Source organism: Athene noctua, chromosome 3 (assembly GCF_965140245.1).
Source record: "Athene noctua chromosome 3, bAthNoc1.hap1.1, whole genome shotgun sequence".
Taxonomy (NCBI): Eukaryota; Metazoa; Chordata; class Aves; order Strigiformes; family Strigidae; genus Athene; species Athene noctua.
The window spans coordinates 72,586,214-72,611,510 of NC_134039.1; the positions used below are offsets into that span (position 1 = coordinate 72,586,214).

Genomic DNA, 25,297 nt, shown 5'->3' on the forward strand with positions numbered 1-25,297 from the left:
TGAGCATCCATAGCAGGGCATGTAACCACTGAACCCACAGAAAGTCCCTCTGTTTTGAAGCCCTGATGAAATGCATTGTCCCTAAGCATTTTGTTAGGATTGCAGGAAATTTGGAACAAAGCTGCAGATTTTGGCAGTTTAGCAGGAGGTGGCTGCCAGTCTGAGGCACAGATGGAGGTATCTGGAGGAGCCAAAGCAGCATGGTCTTTCTGTTCCTTTCTTAAAACCATCAGAAGGATTAAGATTTTTAGCACTTGAAATGGCTTAATTTAGATTTTGAGATAAAACACTGAAGGGAGAAACAGTCTCTTTTTTTAGTTCTTTTCCACAGATTTTTCTGTGGATTTAGGAGATCAGAACCATATTTTCATTTTATTTTGTTTAAGCAACTTGGTGTTGCAGAATATGATTTTATGACATATGTGAACTCCACAGCAGATCTTGTATTTGTGGGCTATGTAAGTCTTTGGCGATATCTGCACCTTTTGTAATCTCATGTTGCCAAGAAACTACTTCAGAGTGTAATATGGCAGTAAAACTTAATCTGTGGGTAGTTCTTTCTACTTTTTTTTTTTCTGTGCAGCTGAAAGGGATTAGAAAATTAGTCTTCACATTCAAGATACCTGCTCATTCAGATTAGTAATTGAAGTTAGTGGGAGTTTAATATTAGTTTTAATAGGTTCATTTGCAAGAAGGCCACCTGTAGATAGGCAGTTTAGTCACAGCAAAAAGTTGCAGGGAAGTAACGGGTGAGTCTGGCTGCTGTAGCCCCTAGCAAAAGCAGCTTTGTAAGCATGCCTGCATATAGGGCTTCATGAATAGCCTGTGCAGCGTGAGGTGTGCTGTCCTGCTGCTCTGCTGTCCTTTGAATTTTTTTGATCCGTTTTAAAACAAATGCATACAGACAAAACCATTTGACACACTGTACTGTTAAAAAGAGTTGATTTCCTTTATGCCTTACTAATCTTTATGCAGTATCTCTCTAAACTTTTTGTTTTCCTATGCGATGTTTTTCATATGCAGGTACAGGGCTGTTCTTCTCTGCATAGCTGTGAAGTGACTCACATGGAATTTTGTGTTCAGTTGTGAACATGTGGTTGCTAAAATGAATCTGAATCTTTATTGTGAATAAACAAAAATAACTGGCTACCAAAGTGAAAGGTTATTTGACAAAGATTTAAAAGATTAGTTAAGTTAGTCAGAATTTACGTCTGTGACTTAGTAAACTTACTCAGAGAATGTAAAAGGAAGATAACTTTATTAGGAAGTCATAGTGGCTAGTTATAAATGGAAGCAGTGGAACATTGTCTTATGAAGAAATTATCTGACATGGGCTGAAATGCTTTGTCTATTATCTTGTTAGTTTTATTGGTTATTTCAAAAGAAGTAGTGGACAATCTGCTTGATTGAGCAAAATGTTGAAAAATGTGTAAGTGAGAGTAGTCCTGCGTTATTTTGGAGATAAGCAGTAGTGTAAAGGTCTAGGCTATCTTGACATGGGGAATTGGGATGATTTAAATCTAGAAAGATAAAAAAGGAGGAAAAAAAAAAAAGAAGCGTTGTTTAATTTTGAAGGTTCCTCAGGTTCACTGATTACCTTCCGAGGCTGCTTTTACATTTCTCTGCGGATCTAATCAAAGGCATCCATACATGTTCAGAAGTGTTCATTTTATAAATTTAATCATCCAGTCCCCACCTAATTTATGTTATAATTCAGAGTTTTTAAGTGGAGAGGTCTGTCTGTTCTTGGAGGAGCCTAAAGCAGTAGGTGTTCTCAGGTTGTGTTTTCCATATTCCAGGAACATGGATTTCAAAGCAGTGGCCATAGTTGGTTTGATTTGCAAAAATGTTAAATATTATGGGTGTAATGGCATAATATTTAAATGAATTTTCTAGCCCAATCTAAGTTGTAGATCTTCATTAGCCTTGAAGGAAGTTGAATCATCTTCAGTTCCTGCATCTCAAATGAGTGTCACTAAGAAATCCAAGACATCTGGGAAGAGGCATACTCCAGCCCTTCTTCCAAAGGCAGGTCACTAGTTAGGTTAGATCAGGAGTGCAAGATCAGTCAAGGAGACAACAGAAATGACTGTAGAGGTCAGGGACCGCAGGGAGTGTGAAAACCTCATTTTTACACCCTGGGTTGTATTTTCTATCTAAAATTCTTCTATGTGAAAAGCTTAAGTTGCCCCCTTTAAAAGAAAATGAATGTGTCTGGGAGAAAGGATGTCACAGATTCAAACCTCCTTTCATAAAGGGAGATGAAATGTTGGGTTTTCTAAGTGCTACAGTGCTCTCATTACTAAGTGGCTACTACCAAAAGATAAAGTGATTTGGCCAGATATGTATGGCCAGTGACAAAATTTGAGTTTGAATAGTTTGAATAGATTTTCTTGCTGTAGTTGCCAGTCCAGCCCAGTAATCTGTAGATGCCATACTGATGGTGGTTTCCACGATGATAATAAATTTTGTGATGTTTCTGTGATTAAATATTAAAAAATATATATATATATTTTCTTGCTGTTCTTCTGTGTTTGATCCCAATTGTTTAGAAGCACAATTTTAATATATGAAGTATAATTTAAATCTATTAATCAGATTTTAGATCAAATTATGCTTATTCAAACATCTGGTTAGAGAAGTTTAATTATGCAGTTAATCCTTTTAATCCTTTGGGACAAGGTGATGCCGCCTTGCCCCTTCCTGCCCTGTGACTGGAGTTTCTAGAACTCATGCTGTGCATATCTTTAGCAGTGTCTGGGTATGGAGAAGTGCTGTGATGTAAATTGAGTTATTCAATATCTAGGTTTTCTTGAGTAATAATATCTTGATTTTTAGTTTTTCTTGTATAAGACATTACTTTGACGTACTTCATTGTCAAGTGTTCTATGCAAAAATGTCTCTTGGAACTCACTGTAAGTTCTAAATGTTTTATCATGTTTAAAATGTTCCATTATCTGATGTCATGGTAATCAATGTTTTGTTGCTTTTATAGATTACCTTTCTCAAGGGATAGACCTCTCTGGAATAGAAGTAATTGAAAATGACCTTCTGTTTATTGCAAGAGCTCGACTTGAGGTGGAAAATCAGGCTAAAAGGTTGCTTGAGCAAGGTGTGGAGACTCAGGTAAAATACACTCTCTTCTTTACTTCCTTTCAAAAGTGAAGTGTAAAAGTACTCTGAGCTTGTTTTCCTTTGTTTTGTGTAGCATCGTCTAATGGAAATCAAACATGAAAAAAGTCTTATGTGTGACATTCTCACACATGAGAATATCCGAAGAAATTGACAAAACTGGCCTTGTACAGTATTTGCAAGAATAGAATTTTGCAGGATCTGACCCTGAAATTTGGGAGAATGTAGGTGCTGATATAAAGAGTTTAACTAAACACTGTGATAAAAGCTTGCTGTTTGATAGCACTTTGCATTAAACACAGTATACTACATTGCCAGTATTGCCAAACTTTATAGATAAATGTGAAAAATACACCTTCTTAAAACTGTTAAGATTTCTGTATTTTAGCTGTGCAGTAATACATTAAAGTAATTTGAAAGATTTCCCATTAAAATTTTAAAGGGCACTTTAAACTTTGAGGTAAATATTCACTGTAGGGAATATCAAAATGAATATGCATAATTGCATTCATCCATACTAAATATAATTATCTACATTTTTAATAACCTGGCTATGTCTATTATTTAACTATTTGTAGTATCATTAGTGCTGTCTTTTTGCCTTTAAAAAAAATTCATGTTCTTTTGTCCATACTTTTTAGTATTCTTTAAAAGCATTTAAAATCTCCATTACTATAAGAGGAAAAATCTAATAGAAGTTCCTATCAAATCTGGGTTTTAAATTAGAGAACAAAGAGGATTAGAACAAGACATTTTTATGCTGTTTGTTACCAATGGTTAAACTTATCTTTAAGTCAATAAAGCATTTGTTTATACTATTGAAGGTTGACATGAAACATATACAGAATAGGAAAACTCTTCATTAAATTGGCTTGGTTAGGTGATTGAGGATTAAAATTATCAGTATGTCTCAAACATTTACTTAGAACTCCCATTTCAAGTAATTTTCTGCAGTAAGAAGTCATGTTTATGGTAAATACTTTTGGCTATGTACTGATAGCAAAATGGTAGGGAAAAAACATCCCATTTTTTACTTGATCACGATTCAAATGTTGAAACTCCTGCCTATTTGAGCATGTTGCCAAGCTGTGACTGGGCCTGTTACAAGCTATGAAGCATATGCGATGTTAAATAAAACTGAACGAAGGTAGGGCCTAAGAAAAAGCAAGTGGTCATTTATTTTAAATGTAGCAAAAGTCTTCATCAGTGTCTACTCCTTGTAGTTTTTCATGTCAGATTTGACCTTCTCAGATAATTTTCACTTCATATTAACTACTAAAACAGAACTGACAAAGAAACCCTGGGGAAATCAATCCCACTCCACTTGAAAAATAGACAGATTTATTAGGTGTTCGAGGCTGTATCCAGGTAATCAAGAGATTATTAAAGTATATGTCTGTTGTGCTTTAGCCAGGGGCCTGTTTCCAGCAAATGGAAGATTGTTTGGAAGAACATTATTAGGGCTTAGTCATATCAGAAGTGGGGATGTTTTCACGAAGAGGTGTTGGGGTACGCTTCACAGGTTTGTTGTTGGATGTGATTTGTGGATTCTGTGTTGGAAAAATAGTGTGCTTTAGAAAGCAGGCATTGCCCAAGAAATCTAGAATTTGAAATATGACTAGCAGATAGTACGTTTTTGATACTTTTCTATTGTAGCTGTGCATTTTATTGACAAGCTGATTTACATTTATACCTTCTAAGCCCTGAGATTTCCCATAAGAGTGTGTGGGATCTTCAGCTTTCCTTCTGTGTGTTTTACCACAGAATTCCTTAGATGAGCTGTCTTCCTGCTAATAACCATTCTGGTAGCCAATTCTGTGCCTTAGCGAATCGTGCATTTGTATTTGTCCAGGTGGTTCTTCAGTTATTTGATGTTCATATTTGCAACTGCAGTTTTAGTTTTTGCCTTTGATTTGATCTGCTGTGTAAATAATATATGAGATCAGTTGCCTACAGCAAGCTGTATTTCTGTATTTCATTTAGTACTTTTGAGCAATGCCTTAAGAGAAAGTAAGTCTTATGTCTCCGTTTTAGAGTATTTCAATGTCCACCTGGAAGAGAAGCAGGAAGTGGAAATACATAAAAAAGTAAAATTATAAGTATCTACTTTTAAGCAGAAGTCATTAGAATTTGGTGAATGTCTTCTCTAGAATTAGGCTTTTTTTTCAGAGATGCTGCTAGAAGTTAGTCTGACAAAAAGAACAGAGCTAAAACGTTTAAACTGTCCCTGTCAACACTTTGATATCTCCTTTGTTTAGTTAAGAAAACTATTTTAGTTATTTTGTTTAATGATGTATAGGTCACATGCTAATGAGCTGTGCCCAGATTCCCCTAAATAACTGCCAGCAGTAGCACATGAAAACAGATACTTGCCTCTGAGTGATACATTGTCTTTTTCTCTGCATTGTAATTCATGCTTTTATTGCACGTCCATCACTATAGCATCAGAAGAAATGAACTCTTTTCCTCTTCCCTTGGAAGTATGGCACTAGCCATTGACTGCTTCAGAAGTGAAGGGTTCCACTCATGTTCATGGTGGTATCTTTAAAGCTGCCATCTGGGTATAAACTAGAAGTGTTTGTCAGCTTGTCTAGACTTAACTGGTTTTCACAGAGCTGCCAACCACACTTGTCTTCCTAATTGTTTTGGAAAGAGTAAGCCCTCTTTGCTCTTGTTGAGAAAATAATAGCAAACCTGATCAAGTAGGGGTACCAGTGTCTATGGGCAGGTTTTTTGTTGTTGCATATGCTTTGCTATGAACTCCTAGTGTATGTACATAGCACAGATAGATGTTCTTTCATGATTTACAGAACAGTATCAAGAAAATGAATCAAAACCCTGTCCTTACAGTTTAGTCCTAAACTCCTTGCTAGCTTTCCTTCACGCTGTAAGCAGGTTAATGGCAGAGAGTATAGAAAGCAGGAGGAGCTGCTTTAACAGAGATACATCAAGAACTCTGTTAAAATCACCACTCTAAGAGAAGAGACATCAATGTTTTCTGCTTTAAAGAGAAAAAAATACGTATATATCCATCTTGCAACTGCCTGAAGCATCCCCAGCATTTCTTTTGCTCACAGGATGCACCCTAGTCAGAGGAATCTGATTTGCTCTTGACATCACTTCAGCCCTCTATTCAACAGCAGTATATCGTGTAAAGCACATCTGAATAGTAAGAAATTACTTAGAACAAGAGAAATTTGTTAAGATTACCGTAGCTCAATGCCAGGTAGAACAGTTTTGCCAGGCATTGTATTGTGGCTGATATAAAGAAGAAGACTTTCTCTGCCACTTAGCTCATGCTTCAAACCCTTTCTGCTGTATATTGCCATGCTTAGTGTGGGACTTTCTTCTTACAGCCAGGGGTGCCCAAACTTAGTTCCATCAGGTAATGATAAGGTTGGTAGCATTAGGAGCCAGGTCGTGTGTGTGCAGAAAAGAGGTGCATCTCCATCTCCTCCATTTTACTCCTCTGGAGAGGTAGCCTGAGTTCTGAGCTAGGTTTATTGCTTTAACAACAGTTATGGGTCTCCTGGATAAGAAGGATGGGTTTTTGCATGTATGTACTTGTATGTGTAAAATGGGTTAGAAACTTATGCTCTTGCTTTTGACTTACTGATACAAACTTTTAATTGGGATATAGATGGTGAGGACTATGCTATCAATAAAGATTGATTAAAAAATAAAATGTCCATTTAGGTCGAACAAGACATGATGTGGAGATCAGAGTATAACTCAGATTTCCTTGGGTTTGCACCTTAAACACAGTTTGTCCTTCTGTGTATTACAGAAACATTCTGTATCTTTGACCACAGAGAATAAAAAATTTTCCTTCTTTGTCTCCTGGAGTGATCTACAGGTGTCTTGACTATTTTTTTTTTATGTGATGTTTGTTGCTTAGTTTCCCTTATTTAAGATGTGTGCAAATTTATTTTCCTGCCTAGCATGGATCTTAAGAGAGTTAAATTCACTGAAATCGTTCTGGTGATCATGTAGTGAAGTTTCCTGATTTTGTTAGAGAAAGCAAAAAATAAGTGTAAGTCTAATAACTATCCTTTGTCCAAATGAATGTTAAATTGCCTCTGCAATTTTTTTTTTTCAAAATAAAGAGCTTTACTAATTATAACCTCATAGAATAAAGAAGAAATAAATCTTAAACTCTTACTTCAGTAAGATTTTCAAACACTGGATTTATATACACAGGACAAATATGGAAATAATACTATCTGAACAAAAATGTCTCAATTTCAGAGTAATGTCTTTATACTGTTGTCACTTTAAGTGTGTTTGAGGGCATTTTGAATTTTCATGTTGTAACTGACCGAGTAGCAATCATTTTGTGAATTGTTCTGTTTTGGATTCTTTTTCATAATGAGTCTTTCCTCTAAGTTGTTGTCTCTGGAACAAGTACAGCTTTTTTTTTTTTTTTTTTTCACATTAAAAATTATTAACTAGATATACATGCATAATTGTTCTCGACTAATGCTATTTAGCACTTGAGAAAAGTGATGGGAGGATGAAGTATCTGAATAATTAAACAGTTGCCTGGAGGTGATTATTTAGAAGTTGCACAATTTATCTCAGTTCAGGGTTCCCTAAGATAGGTGCTTATGTAGTACATCTTGCAGTGTTATGGCAAAATTGGTGAAATTAATCTGAAACCTTTCACAGACCAGCTTTTAATCTCATGTCAAGGATCTCTTAACAGTAGGTCTTTATTATTCACAAGGGATTGGAGGGGAAAATATGCACATAATTGACCATTTTTCCGGACATGATCATTAAGAAGTTGCATAATTTATTTAATTTTAGAGTCCTCTGAGCTGAGTGCGGTTTTACAGCAAGATTGGTGAAATTAATCTTAAATCCTTCATAGGGCAGTGTTTAATATCAAGGATCTTAAACAATACATGCTCTTTATTATCCTGCAAGAGAATTTTCCAGTCATGCAAATTCACTTGGAGGTGTTTGAGATATTCAGATATTAAGAATGGCTAGCATTGGGCTCCATTTTTCACTTTTTTGGTGAAACTTACAAATATACAATAAGGTTGCATTCTTGAGTTACTTCTAATTATTACTGCCAAAGGCGTGGATGGCTCTTGCAGCACTACTTTCTGGGCAAGGTCCTGTGGTGTTGAGTTTCTCATTTTCAATCCTGAATACTTTAGCAAGAGTGTATGTTTCACCGAAACATCATTTTTTCTAGATTAATTTATGATATTTTAACTGTTTGATTTAAATCTAAGTATGCTTGCTAGTTTTTGCTAGTTCATTGCCATCTTCAGATTTTAATGCTTTATAGTAAAATGGGCTGTGCAAGTGTATGAATATGCTGTCTAAAGTTGTCAGCTCCGTGAAGAAGTGCTTGACTCTATAACAAAGTCTAATGTCATAAGAGAATGTTACTTCATGTGCCCCATGTTTGTATAGTGGATCTCTTAATATTTAGTTCATTTAGCTTAGGATGTGCTACGCTGCCCGCACTGTGATGTACTGCACTAGTCAAAAGGAAAATTTTAACTTCCAGATGTTTTTGCCTGCCCTTTGCTGCTTTTATGTATTAGCTATCATATTTTTTTCACATTTTAAATAATATAAGCCCTTATGTAATTCAGAATGTCAATGGAATTGTTTGCTGTTATGTAGATGTGCATAACTTCATATGTATGCATAATTAAAAAGTGATCTTTATAATAGCAAATAAAGTAGAAAAATATGAGAAAAGAACCCCTCCAATTTGGCACACAACCAGTCATTTTATCAATATACTATCGTTTATCCTCATAAGAAGTCTGAAAAAAATAGAATTGAAATGCTACCCAGAGTAAACATTTTTTTTAAGTCAAAGAGAAGTAATTGCTTTTTTTTTTTTTTTTTTTTCACTGACATTTATTTCTACTTTGAAAGCTAGAAGTTGGAATTTAACCTCATCTCTGTCAGAAATTTAACCAATATAGCACACTTCAGGCAGTAGATGTTATGTTTCCTTATTATTCCACAATCTTGATTCCCTAGAGGAGATCCTGATGGAAACTAGACAGAGACAGCTATTTCATAATAAAATGATTGACTACAATATGATATAGAAATGGAAGGCATTTTTGATTATTCACTTTGAAGTCAATTGCTTGAATCTGGAGTAAGAAGACTGAAGTATTATCTGTAAAAAGGGAAATTTGAACCTGCTTGCTACTTTTGGCATAGGGTGAGGGTGGTAGCTATAGTTAACTTTAAATCATCTAGTTTTGCTTAGTGAAGACAGGATGAGATCCAAAGTTTTTTATTTAGATTCACATTAGCCACCCATTTTACTGCTTTCTGTAATTCTAATGTAGACAGAGAAGACTTATTTCAACATGTTATATCTGTCATATTGGCTTTCATTGTAAAAGATCACAGTGGCATTTGAGTCTGTTTAATTAAAATCCTACTAGCTTATACGGTTTCTGTTTTTCCTTTTACAATAGTTATGTATGCATATAGAGACTTTTCACTTTATGTGTTTATATATCTTTACAAGTTTTACTGTATCCTAACCTTTAAATTTCTTTGTCACAGAAACGTTCTCATGTTGCATTATTCAATTTTATTTTTCATTTTCAATATTATGGTTATGGTTTTCATGATCTTGTTAACTTGCTAAATCAGATTCCTTCATCTGGCCATCTGGTGCATGGCACTACTGAAGGAGTTTTTGATAAATCTAAATTATTTCTTCCTAGAACTATTCTGTTAAGATGTGCTGTAGAAAAGTATGGCTCATCTAACAACAAAAAAATACCTTCCATGTATGCATTAGTTATATCCTACATCTGAATGGTAAACTTCATGGGGATTAACCAAACCTTATGAAATTTTCGCTTTACTATTCTTGTCTAAAAAGAGTTTATTTTATCTTAAAGTATGATCTAATGGAACTGAAGTGTTAACCATGCTTCAGTAATTTGAAATCACCAAGCTAAACACTAAGCATGAATTTATACCTCTGAACTGTGGATTAAAATAAACCACAGATTTCTCTGCAACATAATCGGCCGATACTGATATAACCTAGAATATCCTTTCAGTTTCCATAGGAACAGATGATAGAATGTTTTGAATCTTGGAATAGCTAAAATGAATGTCTGGCTTCAATATAGTTCACTTTTATTTTGCAGCTTGCAGCCTCTGCATGTAAGGGCTAAAATTGCATAAAAAAAGGAAGGTGTAATATTGGCATAATACATATCAAAATGTTTTTAATAGCAGTATTAACAACAACAACAACAACAATAATAATAATAATACTTTAAGGTGTTCCTGATAATTCTTTAGGTGTTCGCTCTGTTTTATTATACAAGTGCAAAAAGTATTTCCAAATCCATAGGAAAAGAGAAACCATTAATTATTGCTGTGTGCTAATGCCTCTTTAAATGTTTTACAACAACAAAACCATCTGTCTTACTGGTCATCTCTAATTTCATCTCTAGCCATTGCTTCATCTCCCTGTGTTACACTGTATAGGTAAATGTTCTCATTGGAACCGTTTGTACAATCCAAGAAGACTTCATGTAGCCAGAAAGAAAAGATCAGCAAAACTTCAGTGGAATATATAATGTGTTATATAGGTGACCATGACAAAAAAAGATGATAATCCAAGAACAGGCAAGAAAACATGCTAGCTGTAGTAGTGGTTGTTTTATTAGATGTTTGACATCTTTCTTAACAGGTCATGTTGCTAAATCAGAGAAGGTATGCTTTGAGTATAAAAACGTTAACATTTAAAAGCTACCTCTTTAATATGAATGGGTATGTAACTCCAATATTCATGTAGAGGGAAAATATGAAGGCCTTGTTACCAAACCATTAGGAATCTAAGTACCTGTAACCTGAGACATTGTGAATGCAGGTAGAAATGATAGTGTGTGACTGACTGTTCAGTACTTGGGCTCTTTTCATTTGTTATAACTCCAACATTTAAGATATTTGATCTTTAAAACATTCTGTGTGTGGAAATCAGGATGATACTGAAAACAAAAAAGAAAGAAAAAAGCAAAATGAGGAAGAAGTAGCAAGTTAACTTGTGTTAGTTTCTTTTTGCAGTGCAACAGGTTTTTGGTCTGTGAATGGAGCTACACGGTGCTAATGTAGTTCAAATAGGAGCTTTTTCAAATATCTGTATTCCAAGATTATTTTCAGCTACCATTAATATAGAAGACTCATGAGAGCTGTAGTTATTGGAACATATGGGCAAGTTTAATAGCAACATTTTGAAAACAGAAGGATTTTAAAATAAAAGTAGTATCTAGGGCTTTCCTGTTCAGTGTTAGAATATAATTTGCTGTTGTAAATGTGCAGAGGACCCTGTGTCACATGTTACTTTCCAAATATTGATCCTCTTATTAATGATTCTGGTTTGCACTTTTGCAGCATCTTTTAGAAAATTCCTCACAAACTGTGCAGTAGGTGGTTTAGACAGGTATTAGCAAACCTCATGCTACAGATGGGCACATATAGAGAAGTTCTAAATGACAAGAAGTAAGCAGGAAGGTTCTTAACAAAGCATTTGAGTTTACAAGTTTCCATGCTTTAACAATTAGGCAACACTGGCCCCTTTTTTAACAGGCCTTGTTTCATGAAAATGCCTTTTTTTCCACCCCTTATGAAAATAACAATTTTTTCTTAAATAAATCCTGGAAGCTTCTATTTTCTCACTCACTAATATCTGCATCTGTAATTGTTTATCTTTCAAAATATATTGACGTTAAAGTAAAACAAGCATTGTAAAAGGAACGTAAATTTTAGTTCTTTAATTTATGTCCTGCAGAAAGTTTCCAGGTGTGGGAGTGAGGACAAGGGACTAGCTAATTAGACATCAAAGGACCCCTTGCCTTCCTTGAGCCACCTTTCCCAATTAGTAGCTCTTGATAGGAGTTTACCTTTCCAGCTCTAGGACATGTACATGGCCATGCAGCTATGCAGTGCACTCACCTGCATTTGACTCCACATCAGCTTCTGGTAAACTTCTGCAATGTTCAGGGTCATGTTTGGTCCTCATAAAGTTGAGAAATTATTATGCATCAGATATCGAAGTGTTTAGTAAAACAAACAAAACACATAGGTTTCACTTTTTGTGAGGAGGTAGTATTTAGGAGATATTTTGTCACAATATATTAGGGACCTATGATTCACATTATGGTTTCAACAAAACCTTCAAATTTAATTAGGCCCAGTTTAGACAACATTTTTTTTTCCTGTCCTTTAGATTTTTTTTTTTTCTTCAAATCATATTAAAGTAGGAAACTGAGAAATGAAATGATGATTTTTTCCGATATTTGGATTGCCCGACTACATCCACTGGGGTGATGGCAACGGCAGCAGCTTCTATCGCAGTAGCTAGGCATGTACGTTCAGGATTAGGGCATACCACTATCCTATCTTCTTCTATCCTTCAGCTGCATACCATTATACTTTTATTTCCTTAGGCCTCAGAATGCCTTCAAAAGCATCCAGATTAAGAAGTCCCCTCACACTAGCCATCTTGCTATCATCCCTCTATTGATTTCCAAACTGTTACCCCAGTGGAACCTGCCACCTGCCATCTGAGAGCCCTATATTTGTATCTGAAATGCTCCTGCAGATCACCCTGTGGCTCAGGTGAGCACAGCAGAACCTGGAACTGCCACCTCCTTTGCTGTTAGTGTCCCCTGCACCCCAGTGGAGGAGGTGTTGGCTCAGGGGTTTGGGTGGCTTGGCCAAGAGAATGATATTTCTTGTTGATCATCTGTTAGTGCTCTTGGCTATTGATTGTATGTCTGCTGGACGTGTGCTCCACAGAGTAGTTTTCATCAAACCACAGAGCAGACAGACCCAGTGAGATGTTGTCACTAGTAAATGAAGCATGAAACACTCTTCCCTTTTCCCTTCCCTCTGTGGCAGGTAGGAATTCATAATTAGTTGATATGAGGCATAGGCTAAAAAGCACTGACTTTAAGCAAATATTGAAAATAGCAAAAAGCAGGAGACTGCATGTTGAGGAAAAACCTGCTTGGATAGACACATGCATATTTAATCAGTCTTCAATAATTCATGTAATATTAATGCAATGCATATGATAATACAAATGTTTAGTAATGGTTTTGGCTGAAATTCTAATACCTAGTTGGAAATTGTTGCCTTTTTTTATGTCTTAAAATTCTTTGAGAAGAGGTAGAATTAACTTAAGTAAACAATTATAATGCTGCAACTATGTCTGCTATACATATTTAACTGAAAATAGTTTAGTCCTTAAAATCATTAAGCTTTTATTAACTGAAAACTGTGTCTGATTTTCCACAAATATTTTTGTGCTGTGACCTCTTTCAATGCCTTTCCCAGAGAATCTATCGCTATCTAAACTGTCCTTTTTTCCTTTACTGTTTTTCTTCTGACAAGGTGTTGCTTTATGTTTGGTAGTCTGAATTTAAAAAAAAAAGCTGCAACAAATACCATAAAACATAGCTTTATGTTACAAAAAAACCCAACAACAAAAAAGGGAGACATTGGTTTTGCTGCTCAGTTTTCTAGGTTTCATAACAATTTATAAGTTTGTGATATTTTATTAAACTGATGAAGTTAAATTTGTATCTTATCTTTCTAACTTGACCCAGTTTTGTAATATGATAAAAATCCCCAAGTTTTCATTAAATGGACTTTGAAAAATTTTGGTAGCAACTCTTTTACAAGCTCTTTATTATAAGTGTGGTATTTCGTTATGTACAATAAGTTGAAGATTGATTGAGCGATTACTTGAATAATCAGTAACTTAAATCCTGAGACAGGTGGAACATTTCTGTTGGGTAAACATGTTGGAACTGCAGAAGAAAGGAAAGCATAGTAATTTTTGAAGACATCTCATGCCAGAGATCCAAATGGGCAGATTTTTGCAGGTCAACCTGATTAATTTTCAGAGATGTAGTTTTGGCCCACCTATGGTGTGCTTTTCAGAGTGAAGGGCTTTATAACTGAGCAGCAAGCGATGAATTCCTTGGTGAATACTGCTGGGAAGACAAGACTACTGAGGAGGTATCTGAACATACATTTTAGAAGCCCACATTTTAGGGAACATCTCTACAGTCTAATAGAGATAATACAGTAGCAAAGATGGCCATGATAGTGATTTGTTTAATCTAGTCAGAATTAGTTCATGCCAAAATATATCCCTTGTACTGTGGTTGCTGAACCATGCTGAAGTATATACTGCTGTTGCTGCCTCTGTTAGTCTTAAGAAATGTAAGCATGAAAGCATATGCCCATGCCACAGGCTGGATGGGCAGTGTGTTACTATTTTCATTCTGCTCTCTTTGATCATAAAGCATACATGTAACAATGGTTATTTGGTTCTGATATGTATTCAGTCTCCAGAGCTCAGATGGTGGTTATTTTTCTGGAACTCTTTTCTTCCAGGAGTGGGGAAGAAGGGAAGCTGGAAGATGAACTGCACTCAGTCTTTCCCCCTCCCTCCTCCAGCACTGTATGTGAGCAAAGCTAAGATGTGTATGCATTTGGGGAGGAATGTGTGCAGGAGTAGGAGTTACCAGCAAGGAGGATGGGAGGGTGCCATATGTTCTCCTGCACTGCAGGTTTTATCTTCCCTGGAGACTTGTTCTGAAATCCTATTGATTTTTTGTCAAAAAAAATGTAATTGTCTTGCCGAACCTTGGTCAGTATTGTAGAAGATTTGGCTATTACTGCTTAGTGTTGCTATCCTTCCAGTTATCGGGATGTAAGCACCAATTTATTCGAGGAAAGCCTTAGTCACCTTGTTCTTTGTTATTAATGTTAGATGAAGGATTTTCTGAATACAGATCTAGGTCAGTATTTGTTTATTATTATTATTATTATTATTATTATTATTATTATTATTATTATTATTATTATTATTATTATTATTATTATTATTATTATTCTTTTTTGGGTACTGCAAGTTGAAAACCACATTCCTGAAGCACATATGTATGACCCAATAGAAACTTTTGGTATGACATTAATGTTACTCGGTTGCTTTTTGCTGCAGATTTTCTGCCTAAGGAGATGTTAATGCATGAGGCCTTTTTCATTCTGTCTTTCTTTCTACTTTACTCTTGTTTCATCCCCTTTTAAAATTCTAACTAGGAATCAGAGTTTCAAAGTCCTCTGCAAATAAATACAAGCAACCTTTCCACATACTGAAGACTTCCAGTTGCTGTGTTGCTATGAGCTATTCTTCCATACATTTGGAAAACTCACTCCCCTTAATTTAGCATCAGGACCTCCACCACAATTTAGAATTAAATTTAACCAACCTCACTATCAAAGATATTTTTCTTCTTAATACCAAGTAACATTCTTCATGGAGACCCTCTGACAGTGTTCTCATATACAATGCAGTGGTAAAGCATCACTGTGTCAAGTTTATGTTGCTTCAGTGCCAGTTATAAAGGAATCATAAAATTAATGAATTCATAGACTTCTACAGTGAGCCAAGAAACTTTGTGCTCATATAGTCTGACCTCTGTAGTGCTGAACACAGACTTAAATTCATTAGATGGTGAACTGTAAGGTGTGAAGAATAACTGCTATGAGATGCAAATTGCATTCTAAAGCAGCGGATTTGGTAACTAGTTAACTTTTATTCAACTATTATCAAGACAGTCTTGAATTTTAAAGGCAATTGTATAGCCATGTAGTTAAAGTAGTCTTTGCTCTGAGGTGGTTAACACAGCAAGGCTGCTGCAAAAATAAAGTGGATCATTGAAATAATGCTCTTGCTGTGACCATCTGAAAATTGATCTTATGCATATTATTTTAAAATGCAATTTTGTTTATAATCAGGTCTATATGTTCTTTATTTGGTTTAGAAATCTTACAGTTTTATAAAGCATCTTTGGGATTTTCTCTTCAGAGAAGGTAAGTTTTAGCATAGCTTTTATTTCTGTTTAGAGATTTTTCTTTTCCTAATTTTAAAACAAGTGATAAGTACTTTCAAAAAATTTTAGGTTGTTGGCTTTAACTAAAAATTAGATCTTAAAATTAATTTTTTGTTCTACAAGTGAAGTCTTCTTCCTACACTAGAAGTACCTCATACATTGTCTTGATAGTTGTATATGGAGAAGGGAACTTAATCCTGTATCTTGATAAATAACTGCACCTACATATGATTTCTCTTACACACTAAACTCATCCTGTAAAGACTCTTTCCATTGCATCTGTGTATAATTTTTATGATCAGGTAATTAATTACCTTTTATTTCTCAAAAATGATACTGGTAAATACAGTGTGCCCTGGGTGAAAGTACTAAATGTTCTAAAACAGTTACGTTTTTCACACATAATACTATTATGCATTCCAGTTTCTATAAGTGATGTTTGTATCTTACTTTTCCGTAACACGTTGCGGCCTTATTTATATTTCATGGCAGTTAAGTTCACTGTTTATGTGTCATTCAAACAAAGGAAAATACTTGGGGGATAACAGCTGAATTTTAATAATGGATGAGGAATTGAATTGTAATTGCAATAGTTTTCCTAAAGCCATTTTAGTTAAGGATCTCTTTCAAAAATCCCTTTGAATCTTTTATATGTATGGAGGTTTTTTTACCTTGGCTCTGACTATTCAGAGGAGTTAATTTTTGGGTTGGTTTAGAGTTCATTATCCATTTTCCATTTTCCTTCCATCTTGTAGGCCTCTGTCTTAAAGTTGGTGTAATTTTGCACAAAGCGTGAATCAGTGAAGAACTTGACCACTAAGTAGTTGCCATTCATATGACTGCTCCGCAGATTCTGGGCAAGATCAAGCAACTAATATTATTTGTCATAATTTTTTAGTGTTCATTTCTACCTCTAGGTTTGTGGGTTTCTTTTGGGAGCAGCTAAATTAAAGTTAAGGTTCTAGTTACTGTCCTCATCTCATTCATTAGACCAAGTTGTTCACTGATGTAAACTAGCACATCTGTTTTGTAGCCAAAAACTGCTGTGCAGATTCATAGAAGTGGAGGCTCTGACAGAGAGTTCATGGCAAACTGGCATGGTGTGTGGTTGTACATATGTGCTAAGAATGTTATTTTAACCAAGAATTTATCAAATTTTGTCAGTGAAGATCGTAATTGTTCTTGGTTTGAAGTCACAGGGAGTTTTCACACAAAGTATAATGTAAAAGCATGTATATACACTTTTGCATAGCATCCAGTTATCATAGTTGCATAGCATCAGCATCATACGTGAAACATAGATTGCAGGCACTAGGCCTATTGTAGCAATCAATGAATAATGTTGAGAGGTAGCCTTTTTTTAATCCCCCTGAGTTGGGATAAAATTACAGGCACCATATTGAAGTTTTTAATTAGACAGAGATCTTTTTGTTTTTCTTTAAATATATGCCCCTAAACCAGAGAGACCTCATATTGATTGTGAATGGTATTCATATTCCACATGCTTTAATATGCCTTTTCAGTTTGTACAGACTACAGAGTCTTTGCTTTGTGAATTTTAAGCCTTTCCACCAGTAGATGTTGTGTGCCATGATGGTTTATTGTTATCTGCAAATTTTAATAATTCTGTCATCTATTCTGCTGTTTTCAGATTGAGAATGTTGACTAGTACCAGAGTTAGGACAGACAATGGGAGACACTGGTATTCAAGTGTTATGCCCTTTCAGTTTTGAAAAGAATCATATAAATACTCTTTGAGTAGGGTTATCCCACCCTATTCTTTATGTCTGTCTTATAGCAGTTCAGTCTAGGCCATGTTTTCTTAGCTTAAGAGAAAGTCACTTAAAATAGTGTCAGCCTTGCTTCAAATCAAAACATACTATATCTCCCATTGAAAGATACGTTATTCTGTCACAGAAATAAATTACTTTGGTTTGGCATGAGTTGCTTCTGACAAAGCCATCTTGACTATTATTTAGCACCATATTAAAATTTCCTTGTGCATATCAAAAGGTAATTTAACTGTGCAGTCAAATGTAAATGAGTTATTACTTTGTAGCAATAGGACTATATAATATAATAGTGCTGTTTGATGGTCCAGTTTTGAAGAACAGAAATGTGATGCATGACATGCTAATTTCAGAATACCTCCAGTGTTTAATGACTTTGTTATATGAGAGCTTTAAACTCCTTAATATCTTGTTTGGATTTCAACTCAAGTTTCTGGGAATTTGCTCAACTAGGTTGGTAACTAAGGTACTTCTGGATTTAATTAGTGAAACATTCTGTAATTAATAAACTTGCAATCCCTAAATGTAAAATGTGTTCTTAAAGTACTACAACTTGGATAATGAAAACATTTACAACCTATATCATTCATGGAATTCAATAGTACTCCTTAATATATTTTGCAATGAATCAGTGAGCTCTCTTCTTCAGCCCCCGCTGCTGACAGTTATTTTAAGATCAGAATTAATACTTATGTATATACAGCTCCTGTAAATCAGATGGATTAAAGAAAACAAATTTTTTATAATGCTGAAGTACATGTTCTAAGGTTTACACATCAGCTGTAAACGTATAGCAGAATTCTTCTGTAATAATTTGGAAGTGTTTATGAAAAGCCTGGATCACTTGCGAGCTAGTAAGCATATTATTCTACTCATTCTAGTCTTGCTTCTGGATGTAATTGGGCATATCCAGTTAAGAAGTGGGAATAGACGTTTTTGTGGGCTACTATAGTTACATTCTCTGACATCCAAATGGAATGATAAAATCAAACTATCATAATCTACTCTGAAACTTTTAAAAAAAGTTCACATAGCTGAAGACAGTTTCTGACCAGCTGCTAAATCGGGTGTGGAAGTGTGTGCATTCCAAAAGAGCTTCAAGATACCTCTTAGGATGTAGCCATGACTAATTACAGCTTTTCTGGTTTCCTTTTCTGGAAGTCACCACTTGGAAGGCTGGGTAATGGATTGGGTGGGCAGTTACTGTGTGACAATTCTCATCTTCTTATCAGGTGATTTGCGCCCTGAATTGTTCAAGTCATATTTACTTCTTTTTCTCCTTTGTCTGTCTAATCACAGGACAAAATTTATGAATGGATCCTTGTCCATAGTCCCCTACAAAAAGGGGGTGAGCAACTGATAGAGTTTTCCATGGTCTTTCAGTTTATTTTTTTTTTTCCAGAGGAGCTTGAATCTTTGACTTAGAAATCTTTGCACCAAAATAATCCATTTCTTGAGCTCATGACAGCAAAATTTATTTCTACTTATAGCTGTGACTCTATTAAACTATTTTAGAAAACTGATTTCCTGCTAATTGGAACTTTATATTTTTAGAGAGTATGTGTGTCCCTACATAATTTGTGCATGTTACAGGGAGAAATGTGCTAGAAATAACGAAGGATAAAGTTTTTTTACCAGCTGTTAGCTAAAGGTAGGATTAGCAGCAGCACATTCCTGAAGGTTGTCATAAGCACAAAGCTAATACAAACCCAAATATTATTGGTCCTACCAGTTGAGGGAACAATTAAAAACATTAAAGATGTTGATGAGAAGCTGCTTTTCTTTTGTCTTTTAATTTTTCTTTTGGCCTTTTCCTTTTTTCCTTTTTTCTTTTCCTTTTTTCCCCCTTTAATTTTTTCCTTTTTCCTCCTTTTCCCTCTTTTCCCTTTTATCCTTTTCTCCTCATTTTCCCTCCTTTCCTCCCTTTTTCCTTTTTTCCTTCCCCCCCTTTTTCCCCTTTTCCCCCCCTTCCCCCCTTTCCCCCTTCCCCCCTTTCCTTTTTTCCCTTTTCCCCTTTTTCCCCACCTTTTCACTTTTTCTTTTCCTTTCTCTTTCATTGAAGACAGTGTTAGGGAAAATACATCTACTTTTCAAAAAATCAAAATAAAAATATGTAGAAGATATTAATGTAATGATGTAAGTTGGGAATATGGCCAAATTCAGAATACCCTAAGTTGTATTCACTCTGTCTGAATAGGATTTAGAAGAATCTCAGAAAAGAACACAAGAAAGTTTAGGAATATAAAAAATGCTGTCACAAGAATAAAAATTTAAAATAGTGAGGTTTTTCAGTTTATAAGGCTAATAAGTTGGGCAAATAAAATATAGTAAGCATGTAAAACAGTGACTGATACAGAGAAGAGAACATGGAATCCTTTAGACTTTCCAGTTTTCTAGCCAGGTCATAAAATAGTATGAAACAGCATTCCAGAATAGTAAGCAATTTCTATGACATGTTCTTACAAAAGTCACATCCTGACAGTAAGAACATTGATTTGTTAAATATTAACATTAGTACCTATGAAGATGCTAATACAGAACATCTTTGAAACAGTGACATTTAAAATGTAAATTTCAGCAATTTTAATGTGGTCATTTGTGGACAGTAATTTGATTTAAAATCTAAAAATTCTTTGAAGAAGTATCTGTATCCTGGAAAAGGTAGAGGCATCTGCACCTTAAGAAAATTTTACAAAATTTTGTTCCACTTAGTTTTCAACATTATATCACACTTCAAGTTAATGTAAAATCACTGGTGTGTTGTAGAGTCTTGACAATACTTTTGTGTCATGAGGAGCTTCGCTTAATTATTTCTACAATTATCTTTTAAAAACACTCAGTCATAATGGTCATTTGCTATTGCTCTTCTTTCTCAGTAATGCTGGAGACTTGAAACAAAGAAATGAACTCAACACTCAGAATCCAGTACAACTGTTAAACAGGTATTCTTTATTGGCAGCTCTGGGGTCACCCTGGGGATTCTCCACCATAAGGGCTCCCCAGAACTAGCAAGGGACATCAGTTTACATACACACAAATCATACATATTCATTGGATTTCCTGGAAAGGGGTGTCTTATGATAATGATGTCCCAGAATTCATTTACATAGTCCGCGCATGCATAGTAAAAGTAGAGTGAGGGTCTTCGGTGGTTGAGGGAAGAAGAACGTGGTCGTCTTCACGGTATTCGGTAGTTACCTTCTTTCCAGGGCATGCACTGTGAAGTAAAGTCCTTCCTAAATTGCCAAGATCATCCTCCCTAGGTTGTATCTCTGCGTCCTTTCGTTGAGTTCCCCTCATCTTAGTTTGCCTAAGGCCCACTGAGGGCTTTGAGTCTGCTTTCAGCGAGTTATACAGGGAGCATTTTACTTTATTTCTAGACAGACAAAGAGGCCTCAGGAAAACAGTTGAGGAGTCACTGGGAAACCAACACAAGCAAAACTTTCATGCATCACAGTTCAATGTTAATCAAAAATTAATTGGTTTGAGCTCTTTCAGACTCCAAAAGTGCAAAAAGATAATAACAAAAATTGCATTGCTATTATTTTTGTAATAAACTTTGGAAGAAATATTGTTAACCTCTAGTAACTTCTTTGCTCGTGAGCATATTAAATTACATATGCCTGCATTTAGGAACAAGGACTTGCCAATATGTGTTTTGTCTCTTGAAAACAGCAAAGTATTGAAAAATCTGTGTGGTGTTATTGTGGTAAGATGTTCACATGGAAGTATTCTTGTATCTTTTGCAATTTACTTGTTTTCAAGGAGACTTAAGCAGCATTTCTGTGCTTATTACCTGTTTCACAGGCATTCATGACTTTTACAACATGAATGCATGTTTATATATGACAACTTTCTAGGTTGGAGGAAAAGAATGGAACTTCATCAGGAGGTGAATTACTGCTGCTTTACTAACTTCTTATACAATTTACTAAGTAAGATAATATTTTAACAATGGTATTATTTTAAAAATAAAACTCTTTGTCATGCTTTAATATGCCCATAATACCAAGATTGGCTGACATACATGGCGTCAAGAGGTCAGCGAAAGATGACTTTTAGTTACAGTTTAAGTGCGCAGGGATTGCAGCTTAACTGAGTAATGCAGTAGTTTTGTTATATTCTTCAAGGTTAGGAATTTAATAGCAGTTACTCAGTGCTTAATTCTGTAGGTTTTCTGTCATAAATAGCCATCATAATGGGCCCAGATAAACAGAGAAATCTTGAGTTCTCAAACAGATATTTTCTGCCCTAACTTGTTGTCATGAAAAATAAGCATTAAAAAGCACTTTAACTTATGCATATATATATAAAATTCATCCTCAGTTGCTGATTGCTGCAAGTTTACCTCAGCTGTGTGCTTGTATATGACGTAAGTGATGTCACACTGTTTATCCAAATGACATTGTCACAGGAAATAGCTATTATTAGCCCAAACGTTTCCCTTTAAGGACTCTGGTGGAAACTGATACTGCCTGTTTGAGCTTATATTGATGCAAGTTTGTGAAAAGGTCATGCCCTTTTGTTACAAAATCATTTGCTTCTTTTTTTTTGCTTGAAAAAGTAAGCGAACAATACCTGAACAAACAAATATTTATTCCTCAAGAAAGTTATATAAAGTCCCTGATCTAGAGTTTTTGTAAAAGAGATATCATATTAGGTGTCAGAACAATTTCACAGAATTCAGAGATGTTGTGAGGAATTATGAGAAAATTTGTGTAGGGCCAACTTAGGGTTCAATTATCTTGAACCCAATCATTTGGAGAAGAATCTGTATGCTAAACATGCAGTTTGATGATTGTTTTTGTTAGGATAGACTATCTGACACTGAATGAAGTGTAAGAAAGTAGGCATTCCTTTTGTCTGTAGCCATATAAGAAAATGGATCTGACTGAACAAATTCAAATTACAGGTTTTCTTGGCTTGAGGTCCAGCTGGTTTTTGTACTTTTTTGAACCCTTTTAAGTGCAATGACGGCTGATCATTGAAAATGCTGGTTTCAGTTTTCCTTAATGAAAACCATATTATTATGTTGTGGGGTATAAATCCATGTTTAAATTACATCTCCTTGGAAAGTTATCTTAATGCCTGCTGATAAAATTCAGCATTTTACTGATGCTCGAGCCAAACCAAGATGCTTTAGTAAAAGAATTGTTCAATCATTGTCATCATTGCCGATTTGGAATGGGTGCATAGGATCATGCAACTCTCAGGCCTGGAGAAGAAGCCAATATATTTTAGGATTTATTCTTAGGTTATCAAATCATCCCTTGATCCCAAGGTTAAAGAATATTTTATTGTCCTTCAGATTTTTCTATGTAGACAGATACAAGCATTTTCCCTGATGTAATGATTCAACAAGCAAAGTTCAAATGATCAATAAGAAACCATAATTTCTGCAATGCTGCCTTATGTGCTCTATCAGCAAACAAGGGAAGTGAACAAGGATTCATCATCTCCCTAGAGAAACAGGACAAGTCAGTAAGGCAAGTGGAGGATTTTTTTTTTTTTTTTGGCTGACATCAGATCATAGGAATCCTTGCCATAGTTTGTCTTAAGTTTACCAAAAAATAAGAAATTGTAGTCTGTTACTCTGGAATGGTACATTTTTGGACTATAGTGCAGATTGTGCATTTGATCTCTTCAAAATAAAACCTTTTTTTTTTCTCTTTTTCTGTGACACTCCTTTTTAAATCACAGAGGTGAACATAAAGGCCAACTACTTAGTTTATTTTGCTAACAGATCCTTCTCCACGGAAGAGGCTCATGAACCAGGCTTTAATTCAGAAAAGAAAATAAGCCTAAATTACTATAATCAGTGAATTTTTGTTCAGATCGATCATAAATGAGCTGATACTCTAGAACTTTAATGGGAAGGATACTAAGGATCAGATGGGTAAAGAATGAGCAAAATATCTAAAGTGACAACTGTTCAAACAAACAAACATCATTATATTGCAAGCAACAGGGCAACTGCTTCTGTGGCTGTCCTGAGTGTATGAAGGATGTCATAACTTTTTTCCTTGAGGCTTAGTCAGTAGATAGAAGGCCTGTAGGTGAGATGCCCATTTGTAAATCAAAATCTGGATCTAGAATCTATCAAGAGGGTCAGAAGTGTACCTGGGATGGCTAGGAAGCTGTGAGTGATTACAGATGATAGCATGATTACTGCGTGTTGCTGACTTTTGTAAGGTAGAGGTTAGGGGGGTGTAGTGTTTGTGTAATGAAAAAGCCCTTATTTGCTTATTAATCTTCTTACAACTTGAAAAGTTAAGCTACACGTAATAGTTGGTTTGGCTTAAAGCCACCTATGTATTTCTGCGTAGAATGAGATGTTACAAGATAGCTTGTTGTGGGGTGGTAAAAAGCTGACATGTTTCTACAGTTTGTCTATTTTATATGTTTTGTATAGCTTGTAGAGCAGTCCTCCTTGTCTTGACCCTCTCACAGCCTGTTGACTGAATGTATTCCATGCTTCAGATGTGTTTTGGTGTTAAATAATTGTTGATGGGTTTTTTTTAGTAAACATCTTGGGTTTTATATATATTTAATTGGTCTGATACTAGATCAGCTAATGCTGAAGTCAGAACTCCTAATGAAATGTTTATTATTTCTTATAACTATTAAAGGTTTGTGAATATCCTATGTATTTCCACCCAAAAAAACCCTGAAGAGCTAGCTGTGCAAAAGCACTGTTCAGTAGCAAACCTTTTAATGGGCTGTGGTTAGCCATGCTGTTAAATGGCCTGTTTTAAGTTGCTTTAACCACTGATGATTTTTGTGTAAAGCTTCCCCTCTAGAATTTTGCCAAAAAATAATAGTGAGACAACTTGAAAATACTCTGTCTACTATATGCTTATTAATTGGCTAGATCCAGCTTTGGAGAAATACTTTTAGGTTATCTTTGGGATTGTTTCTTCCTAACCAAAATTGTTTGATTTGCACTTTCCAGTAGTAGAACAATTCAAATGGATATGACAGTGAAATAGATCCAAGTTAGGAGAGACCATTAAATCGCTTCATCTGACCTCTGCAACTTGACTTTATTTCAGCGAGAGCATTTTATCCTCAAGAGATGTGCCACAATCAGGACCATGATCCAGATATCTGTATGTCAGGGAACTGATCGAGTGAAATACACCCTTGCAAGCAGTCTGGAGGAATAGTAAAGTGAAATCCTCAAAGATTAAAGCTATTTATCTTTGAGAAGTATTCCTGTCAAGGGAAAGTCTGCCAGCCATTAGAGTATTCTTTATGGTTTGGAGAGGAAGAGAAACCTGATCCTTTTCCCTTGGCATCTATCTAATGTTTGTTAAGAATCTGTGAGGCCAGTTGTGCGTTGGAGAAGAATATCGTTTCTGATCTGCTGTAGACAGAGGATCCTAAGTTCGAGAACTGATCTAATTACTGCTCTACCACAGACCTGCACGTGGTATGAGGATGTGGAAA

The 25,297-nt window shown here is 35.2% G+C and overlaps 1 protein-coding gene across 1 annotated transcript in view; it reads left to right on the forward strand.

The window, feature by feature from the left end:
* The window catches only part of COG5 (component of oligomeric golgi complex 5), a 197,631-nt gene that overhangs the window by 84,154 nt on the left and 88,180 nt on the right, over positions 1–25,297 (forward strand). Inside the window, exon 7 of the mRNA XM_074903321.1 lies at positions 2,996–3,126. Coding sequence (XP_074759422.1) covers positions 2,996–3,126 — 131 coding nt within the window. The remainder of the gene's footprint in view (positions 1–2,995; positions 3,127–25,297) is intronic.